The sequence below is a fragment of the Plecotus auritus genome (assembly GCF_963455305.1).
Source record: "Plecotus auritus genome assembly, chromosome: 5".
Taxonomy (NCBI): Eukaryota; Metazoa; Chordata; class Mammalia; order Chiroptera; family Vespertilionidae; genus Plecotus; species Plecotus auritus.
The window spans coordinates 8,572,313-8,583,119 of record NC_137776.1 but is presented as its reverse complement, the minus strand read 5'-3'; the positions used below and the strand labels follow the sequence as shown (position 1 = coordinate 8,583,119).

The window sequence follows — 10,807 nt, the reverse complement described above, 5'->3', positions numbered from 1 at the left end:
AACTCTGTGGATAGTTGGGCTAAGCATCCAGATAGAAAATAATAGGATGAACATGTTTGGTTTAGTGGTGGTTGGGAATTAAGGGAGTGAACAAGCAAAATAAGTCTTGTATGAGGTTGAGTTGGAGATGACAACCGTAATTACAAGGGGGCAAGTGTATTTATAGTTCTGGTGCCCAGGACAGAGTTCTGAGCTGAAATATAAATTTGTGAGTCATTAGCAAAAAGATGGAAGTTGAAGCTGTGGATGAAATCACCTAGAGAAATAATGAAGAGAGGAAGGCAGAGAGTATAACCATTGAGATAAGAAATGGAAAAGTAGGAGCCTTCAAGGAAGACAAACTAGAAATGGTCTGAGGGGTAGGGAAGTGTCACCTACAAGGGAGGAGAGAGTTTCAATAGAGCAGAGTGATGAACAGTTTCAAATATTATGAGGAGGGGAATGGGCAGAAGAAAAATACATACAAGATTAAGGAAAGAAGGTATTAGAAGAGAAAAGGAAACCAGGTGAATATAGAGGCTTGGAAGCCAAGAAAGAAAGGGTATAAGGTTGTTAATAACAAACAAAGAGACCAAATGCATGAGGTTTTATTAGGATCTGGTGAAGAAACTCAGTAGGTTTTGGCAGTTAGGGATTCAACCGAACCTAAAAGAAAGTGATCTCGGTAGAATGATGGGGCCCAAAGCTACTTTGCAAGCATTTGAATAGCTCATGGATAGTAAGGAAGTAGAGACAAGGAGAGAACTCTATCAATGAAAAGATGGAGAGCTATGATGAGCAGCATAAAGGAGCAATGAGATTCAATATCTGAATATTTTTATGGGAAAAGGTAATAAAACAGAAGTGATTGGACATGGAGGGCTACTGAAGGGAAGGTCAACAAACAGAGATATATTAGATGTACTGGAGTGTGGAAGCAAGTAGAGAAGTTGAGATTAAGGACATGTAAAAGTAAATGATGATAAAAGTGTCAAAACCAGAGCGGTATTTTACCTTGCAAAAATAAAAGAGGGGAGGTTATCTATACTATACTTTATTGAAACTAAGATGTATAGTTTCAACATTTTAATGTTTCTAAAATTGAATATAATTTACGATCAATGCCAAAAGAAATTTGCTAATCCCAAGAAGAAAATGTTAGCTTTGATACTGCTGTTGTTTTTCTGTTATGTGAAAATTTAGCTGTGTGTAGAAATTATCTGTTTCTTCAGTTGTCCTATATATTATTTCAAACTCATATGGAATTAAATGTGAATCCCCAGTAATGAATTAGTAGGTCTTTTATTTATTACTTTTTATTTTGGTATAATTGACATACTATATTATATTAGTTTCATGTGTACAAGATAGTGATCCAACATTTATATACCTTACAATGTGATCCCCACACTAAGTCTAGTTAGTAATCATTGTTACCATGCAGTTATACCAGTTATACTTTTTTCGTGATTTCTAAATGAATAGCATAAATAGAACATTCTCTGACATATATCAGGCAATAGAAACTGCCAAATCTCTCAGAATAGATCAAAGCATTAATGTGAGTAATTCATAAATATGAAGTAATTATCACTTATTACCTCACATTAGTTGGTCAATGGCATACAGCTGATGCTCAAGACAATATTTTAAATTTTTAGAAATATAAAATTTAGTTAAGAAAATGAAATTACAAGTTTGATGAAATAGATAATGCAAATATAACAGTGGTACTGTTTGATAGGTTTTGAAATCATGTCATTTGTAAAGATTCTGCCGAGGTTAAGATCATGAGCACAATTTTGAAAAGAAGCCTATCACTGTGGTGAAATACATCTATAAAGAAAGCAATAAGTAATGTAGAAAGATCTGTAGATTCTGTGTTTTGATGCTTAGGTCTACTCAAACTTTAATTTGAGGAAGTCAGGACTGTTAACTGTCTATGTCCACGCTCATGAATGCTGTTGTGGGATAGTGTGCATTTTATACAGTGAGTCACTTAACATATCCCCCAAGCTATTAATCACCAATGCTTCTTTTAGTACTTATAGTTAGACCCAATTAAAGAAAAATGATCAAAAGCATACATTTTGATGGGACACACATCTACCACCTCTTCAAGAAAAAATTGTGTAGTGAATGAATTTGGACATACATCTGCCACTTCCTCAATTTTAGAAATCTCTTCTTCTCCCAGACCCACCTCCAGCCAGCCTCATACTTACAACCTGTCTTCTCAATCAGTTCTGCCCTTCTGATCACATCTCCATCCCCAGAACTTGTCAAAACATTGTGGAATGTTTATAAGACATTCCACAAAGTTACGCTGGAAATTTGAGGCACCTAGGTATAAGAGTTGAATATTATAGGCCATCAGTTCTTTGTCCACCATAAACTGATGGGGGTAGAATTAATCTTATGGGGATTGAGCTAGACATAATTGTGTGTGTGTGTGTGCGCACGCGCGCACGTGTGTGTGTGTGTGTCAGACAAAGAACAATACAGAAAGAGAAGGAGAGAGATAGAATTGGAGAGGAGAGTTTTATACACTAATGGATATAAGATGAAATCTAATAGTAGATAGTGAACACAGCTTTAGTGAATATCTAGAGTGTGCATATCTTGGTTAAAACGTTTATTTTCTTCCAAGAGTTAAGATCTGTTTTTATTTTCATACTTTGGGGCATGAAAATATAGAGAAGAAAAAATAATCCAGTATTTAAAAAAATTATTTCATACACACACACACATATATATATACACACATATGTATACACACATATGTATACACACATACATACATACCAATATGCACATTATATATTCCTGTGAGGATCCAGAAATATTCCCTTGGCCTGAAGACAGATGCTGGCAGCTCAGAGAGAGAATCACATCTCCATAGATGGCGTTCTGGAAGCAATCTTCTCACCAAGGGGTGGCAGGAGCCAAGGATCCCAGTCCCTCTGGCTCTTGCCATCCTGACCATTATGCAGAACAAGGAGCATCTTCCTGGGAGTCCCAGGGAAGCTGCCCAAAGCAGAGAGACATTTACAGTGGAGCCTTCCCTAAGTTTTAGTATCTTGCCCTACTCCACTTTCTCAGAGTGTGTCCAGCGTGCCATGAGTGCTTGAAATAAGACTTAATATTAGGGGAGTCACCGCCGCCATGGCCAGTCAGTTGCAGGGCATCCAGCAGCTGCTGCAGGCCCAGAAGCGGGCTGCCAAGAAGGTGTCCGAGGCCCACAAGCGAAAGAACCTGAGGCTGAAGCAGGCCAAAGAAGAGGCTCAGGCTGAAATTGAACAGTACCGCCTGCAGAGGGAGAAGGAGTTCAAGGCCAAGGCAGCTGCGGCTCTGGGATCCCACGGCAGTTGCAGCACTGAAATGGAGAAGGAAACCCAGGAGAAGATGCTCATCCTCCAGATCTACTTCCGGCAGAACAGGGATGAAGTCCTGGACAACCTCTTGGCCTTAGTCTGTGACATCCGGCCGGAAATCCATGAAAACTACCGCATACGTGGATAGGGAAGAAGAAAGAAGCACCTGTTCTATGGGTAGGCATTTTATATGCCTCCATGGAATATGAAGCTTTTATTGAGATATAATCTTGTGAAAAGGCATTAAATTATTTTTGCATACTGTAAAAAAAAGACTTAATATTAGTTTAAAAATCTAGACGGCAACAATGTCCAATGGAGTTGAGTCTAATATATCGAAAAGTTAAGAAAAAGACCAAGACATCAGATAAATGCAAATTAAAACTGCAATGAGATATCACCTTTCAGAATGGCAATAAATCAATGAACAACAAATGTTGGTGAGGATGTGGAGAAAAGGGAACCCTGGTGCACTGTTGGCGGGTATGCAGATTGGCACAGCCACCGTGGAATACAGCATAAAGGCTCCCCCAAAAATTGAAAATGGAACTGCCTTTTTGACCCAGTGACTCCACTTCTGGGTATATATCCAATGAAATCCAAAACACTAATTCAAAAGAATATATACACCCCTATGTTCATCGCATCGTTACTTGCAATAGTCAAGATAGGGAAGCAGACCAAGTGCTCATCAATAGAAGAGTGAATAAAATAGCTGTGGCACATTTACACAATGGAATACTACTAGGCCATAAAAAAGAACACAATCTTACTTGTGTTGGCATGGATGGACATAGAGGGTATTATGCTAAGTGAAAGAAGTCAGTCAGAGAAAGACAAATACCATATGATTTCACTTATATGTGGAATCTAAACAAACAATATAAACAAACAAACAAGACAGAAACAAACTCATAGATACAGAGAAGAGACTGATGGTTGCCAGAGTGGAGAGGAGTCGGGGGACTGGGTGAAAAAGGTGAAAGGATTGAGAAGTACAGATCGGTAGTTACAAAATGATCATGGGGATGCAAAGTACAACATGGAAAATATAGTTAATAATATTTTTTAAATTGATTTCAGAGAGGAAGGGAGAGGGAGAGAGAGATAGAAACATCAATGATGAGAACAAATCATTGGTTGGCTGCCTCCTGCATACCTCTACTGGGGATTGAGCCTACAACCCGGGCATGTGCCCTTGACTAGAATAAAACCTGGACCCTTCAGTCTGCAGGCTGATGCTCTATCCACTGAGTCAAACCGGCCAGGGCTAGTCAGTAATATTTTAATAACTATGTATGGTGGCGGGTGGGTACTAGAAATATCTGGGGGAACACTTTGTAAATTATATGATTATCTACCACTAGGTAGCACACCTGAAACTAACACAAAATAATATTGAATGCAAATGGTAATGGAGGAAAAGAAAAAAAGACCAAGAATTCCTGACTGTATTGCTTTGTTGTTGAATTGAAAAAGTAACTCAGTGTAAAATGTTAAAGATGACTCTAAACCAGCCATGGGCAAACTATGGCCCGCGGGCCAGATCCGGCCCGTTCGGCTGTTCTATCCGGCCCGCGGAGCCAAAAGAGTGGAGGGTTCTCTTGCTCTCCCCTCCGCTCCTTTACTTTGAATTTATATTAGTTCACACAAACACTCCATCCATGCTTTTGTTCCGGCCCTCCGGTCCAGTTTAAGAACCCATTGTGGCCCTCGAGTCAAAAAGTTTGCCCACCCCTGCGAGTCTAAACAAATATCTCAATGTCTGGGTTACAGTCTCTGCTGTTAACCAGCTGGTTCCTGTCCCTGAGCCTGAGTTTTCTCATTCCAAAGTAAAGGGACTTGACAGCGTAACTGCTGGGACCTCTTTCCTATAGTCTAATTTTTGATGACAGAACGTTGGATCAGGTGACTTTGAGAGTTACAGAGCGATCTTACCACTCGCCTTCATTTTATCTGTAAATCGTGGTTTTCCCTTATTCTTGTATTTCTTATATGCTAAGCAATTTATGGCAAATTCTGGTTTGGCTTCCATCTGTCCAAGTTCTCTCTAAATATTGTTTTTTCCCCCGGAGCTGAATATATTAGATCCTCTTAATACTCTTAAAATAAATGGCATGGTTAGAAAACGAACTATTAATTGCATCTGGAATTCTTGTCTTCAAGTTGTTTTCATAACGAAGGCCTTACTGGAATGTGTACATGTGTAGAGGAGCATAATAAAGCATTTGGAATTTACTGATGATTTTACTTTATTTGGTTTGTAAAATGCATCCTTAAGTGAGCCTGGAGCCTCATTTAATGTGGGATCCTGTTCTAAGTGAATGGAAAATGCAAGGGAAAAATTAAATAAAAGAACAATATAATCAGCTGAAACCAAAATGGATGGGAATTGGGCTTGAGACTGTGGGGATAAAGTGGGGTGAGCAGAAGAGGGAGGGAAAACGAGCGCCAGAAGCGTTTACTAGCCCACATTATTTATTTATTTTTCCTCGCCAATCTGCCTTTATGTGGGGTCACGGGTAATAAAAGAAATAAAACCAGTCTGTCCGGCTTCCCAAGCAGTAATTCAAAAGTGGCACAATCAGTTAATATTAGGCAACTGTGGTTGGCAGAGAAGGTAATAATAATGTAGCGAGCCGGAGGACGGCTCAGCTAGGGAGTCGTGCCCAAGATAAACCTACCCCAGCGGCCAACAGAGCTTCCAAGCAAGGCTTCTGATTCCGACCCATCATGCTGCTCCAGTGAGAAAAAATAAACATCATTAATTTGCAGGATAACGCAAAGAAAACATAAAAAGAAAACAGTTCAAAAGTAGGAGAGTGAGATAAAATGGGCTAACTGACAACATAAATTTTGTCCTAGGTTCTGCTGTTACTAAGGGAATTGGATCTGGTTCTCACTGCCTCCCTCCACCCTCCACACCCCCCCGACCTCCTGCCACTACCCAAAGCATATCACGTTTAACCTCTTCACTTTTCACCCAGACCGCTCTTATTCTTTTTTTCTGGCCATCTCCTATGTTATCCTGGTGTTATACTCCAAAAGACAGTCCCACTAATATTAATGAGTCCATATTATCCTATTCTTGAACTATGGCTCGGTCACTTTCGAGTTGTGCTCTCAGGCAAGTTTCTTAGTTTTCCTAAGTTTCTATATTGTCATCTCTAAAATGGATAATAATATTCACTTCATAGAATTTTTGTGAAAATCAAGTGATGCGGTGCTCATGATATTTGTAGTATGATGTTTAGCACGTAATAAGCACTTAATGACAGCTACTATGGATTTGTCAGTAATTACTGAAACTTTTATCCCATTAATTGTGTGTATCTGATTGTTTACTTAGACTATTTTCTCTAATCTGCTTGTATGTTTGCTAAGGTGGCTCACTAAACATAGAACATTTGTTCAACAGACATAGCTCGTGCAATAGAGCAGAAGCTTTCTGAAACTTTCTTTTGCCCACTGTAGCTCAGCTAACATAAGAAGTCCCTTTTTGGTCTTACTTTACACATGCGGTCTTCCAAAATGTCCTAAGAAACAACAAAATTCCTTTACAACTCAATGTCTGTGCTGCAAAAGTAAAATGTGATTGTGTCATTTACCAATTGTTTAATGGTGAGTTTTCCCCTCTCCTATATCTATGCTGTATTATAAACTCGGGGACAGAAAGTTCCCTATAACTTAGCACAACACTGGACTCAAGAGAGGCAAAGGACAGTAGTTGAGTGAGTAACTGATATATTTCTACACTGGCTGGATTGGCGATTTGGGCCATTATTGTAGAGACCAGATTCCTCAGACTCTTGGCTTCTTCATCCAAAATGTTTTCAAACAGCCAAAACCGGTTTGGCTCAGTGGATAGAGCGTCAGCCTGCGGACTGAAAGGTCCCAGGTTCGATTCCGGTCAAGGGCACGTAACTTGGTTGCGGGCACATCCCCAGTAGGAGGTGTGCAAGAGGCAGCTGATCGATGTTTCTCTCTCATCGATGTTTCTAACTCTATCCCTCTTCCTTCCTCTCTGTAAAAATTCAATAAAATATATTTAAAAAAAACAACAACAACAACAACAAAAAAAAAACAACAAAATGTTTTCAAACATCAGATTGCATTTTGGAAGAAAGTAGCTGTGCTCACACCTATTGTCTTTGTTAAAAGACACCGTACTGTGATGCAAAGCTTCGGCTCACATTTGGAAGTGGGCTAAGCAGTATCATAGAAGAAAAATAATGGAAATGTTGGCAAACATGTACATACTTTAGATATCTATTCAGCCTTCAAAATCTAGAATCTGTCTAACTGGCTGAGTCAATTAATTAACTAATGTAAAACCCTAGGAAGATGTGGCACTATATTTAAGGAGAAACTTTAGAATGACTTCATCCTGGTCGCTAAGGGAAGCACCCTATTCCTGTGTGTCAGCCAGTTTCCAGTGGACCAAATCATTTTCTAAGCAATCCCTTCAGAAGCTCATTGAAGGGCTAAAAACAACTAACAATAATTTCCAATTTCCTGAAAAAAAAATTGCATTCAGATTTATATAGAAACATCTTGAGTGGGATTTCTTCTCCTTGGACAGGACCCAAGGCTCCAAAAAATGATTGTGCTCTCTTCTTTTTTGTTTTTCTAATTCTGAAGTTAATGGTAATACTTCTTGCAGTTGTGGGCAAGTTAGGTTCCATGTTAGAACACTTCAAATATTATAATAGGGTCCGCTAACTATCCCTTTTTTTCCATGGAGCTCAACTGTTATATTCCACAGAGTTTTATTGAAACCGGAATCTGTGAGTCACATTTGAATTCATCTCTTTAAAATACATTGCAACCCTCTATTTTTTAAAACCCATCTTCTCATAAAACAACCCTGGTTAGCCACTTTAATGAGCAATTTTGTTTCTACTTTTATTTCTTAATGAACTTTTCCCCTCCGGCTGAATTCTAGTCTTCTAGTTTATTGTCATTGCTATGGTGACATTGGTCAGGGATAGCTCTGTAAAATTAATCATCACATTAGACCAGCTTTCAGCAAAAATTCTTTTTTGGAGCAAAAGGAAGTTCCATAATCCCACTAGCATATCCTCTTCGGGTGTTCTATTTCTTTTTATTTTTTTTCACCCTAAAGATTAAGTTACATAAATCAATCGAATATAGCAAGTTTGGGACAGAGCAGAAAATTGAATGACTTTCTAACAAGCCAAAGGTATAAGAGAATTACTTTCCTTCATGTTTATATTATGGTTAGTTAAAAAATGTATAATAAATTATTGCTGAATGAGGTTGCTAAGTATTTCAAATGAAAGCATTCAACTTATTCATGATTTGTCTAACTTCTTAAGCAAATTTATATAATAAATCAACATGCTGTTTCAAAGACTTAATGGGGGTAAGAATGTTGGTTGACCACTCAGCTTCCCTTAACCAGAGCTGAATCACAGATTCCAGCAGACATGACTCAGATAAATGATCACTCTGTAGTGACGTGGACTTGAGATGGTTGCCTTGTGGAATACTTACTGACTCTGTCCCCAAGAGGTGAGGCAGTGATTCCTCCTGAAATGTTTGTGCAATTTAGATGAATATGAAGTGACCTTTTAAATTAGGAGAGTAAGGAGATCTGCAAGCTAAAAATTAAGCCTAACTGAATGTTCAACAGTAAGATATTAAGTGTTGAGTAGTCATTGGATTAAACAAATCCACTTTATTTGGGGAAGCATTGGACAGTGGAAAAAATTGTCCTCGTTCCCTGCTTTTGTACAACTCCTATTAGTTTCATTACCTGATTGGTAATATTGTTAATATAGCCTAATAGTACATCACAACATTTTATTATTGTTACTCTAATCTAAAGGGACTATTGATTCAATTATTTATTTATTCCAAGCAATAATTCAAATTTCTAGTAAGAGTACCTTCCCTACAATAACTCTGACCTATGGCTCCAACCTTCCAGTGTATAGACTCTGGATTCCCTGTATCCCAGGGTTCCCTGTGTCCTGGGGTTCCCTGTGTTCTGGCATTCCCTGTGTTCCAGGGGTCGAGGCCTCAGAAGATCAGAGGTGCTGAGGGATTCCTGGATTTGCTGAAGATTTACAGCTGGTTGCTTCTAGAACTTGCTTCTCCTCACTCCCAGAACAGCTTCTTATGAGCTCCTGTTACAATCACTCCTTGTGTGTATTGCTCAATCACGGGAAATTCTTCTTATGCATAGTCTTTTATTTGGCATATTTGGCACAGTCTGAGAAATTTGAAATTTCTTCACATTTCCCTTAACCCTAGCCTGGTCACAAATGGAATAGACTCCAGACGTATCGGATTCAATTGTAAAAACAAAAACATTTAAAAATCTTGTCTACTGGAAACTAAGTCTTCTTTTACTTCTAGCCTTAGAATTGTGTTAAATGTTTCAGGGAAGGCAGACACTTTAAAGCTATTAAGGGTAGTTTACATAGGAAAGTAAGTTGTGTTGGTAGGGTGGACACTGAGAGTATACCTCAGGAGGGAAGGGTAAACTGGCTGTAGAAGATCAGTTTCTCCCTTCCCTATCCCCTATCACTCTGGATAATATTCTACATATTTTTCATGGTATTTTGTCCTCATTTATTTACTCAACATGGTGGAAGTTGAGACATCCACCCCAGACTTTAGATTCTGAGAATGTTACTGAGCATTTGCTGAACTTGGTATTTTCCCTTCTCCTTTCTCCCTCCAAAGGCTTCCTTTTCTCTCTTGAATGATTCTGGAAAAGTAGAAGTAAGATTGTGCTTTTTTTTAATTAGAAATTTATTATGGCCCATATTACCAATGTTTACGACATCTAGTTCTTCTCTACTTCTGAGCACATGGGCAGATTGCATTTCCCATTTCTTTGTAGTTAGGACCATACACTTTAATTTGACCAACAAAATGTGAGCAAAAATAATGGGTGTCACTTCTGGGTAGAAGCATTTACATACTAGCGCCCAACGATCCCGTCCCTTCTCTTGCTGCAGCAATGGAGAGAGCACTGCTGATATGCAGGTTCCCAGGCTCAGTGCAGCCTGGGGTGTAGACGATCCGTAGAGAAAAGCTGTCCTGGAGAATCAGCCGATTTTCAACAGACTGTGTGAATGGGTAATGAACTTTTTTTTTTTAATTTAGGGGTTACTCGGACAAAACCTAGTTTATCTCAACTCCTATAGGTCTCCTCTTTACTACTGGCATGCTATACTTCTCACGTGTGCTGCTTGTGTTGTTTGAGTGCTGCCAAACTTTGCTATTTTGTTTATGTCCTTCCTTTCACTGGGTTTGTACCCAGAAGCCACATCCTCTGAGCAGTGTCACTCTGCCTCTTATCCCACATATCCTGATATTAACGTATAAAAGAGTCCAAATTTTCCAATTTTAAAAATTAAAGAAAAAGTAAATTTTATATTCACTGGGAAAGCTTTTATTTTCTTAGTACTAGAGTGAAC

General features: G+C 38.7%; 1 protein-coding gene across 1 annotated transcript; it reads left to right on the top strand.

Moving 5' to 3' along the window:
• Positions 1-3,144: 3,144 nt before the first annotated feature.
• Positions 3,145-3,501, top strand: LOC308248196 (V-type proton ATPase subunit G 1-like; the record flags this gene model as incomplete). Its single annotated transcript, XM_080668240.1, has 1 exon — positions 3,145-3,501. One exon carries the CDS (start codon positions 3,145-3,147, stop codon positions 3,499-3,501), a length of 357 nt encoding a protein of 118 aa, XP_080524366.1.
• Between the last annotated feature and the right edge of the window lie 7,306 nt (positions 3,502-10,807).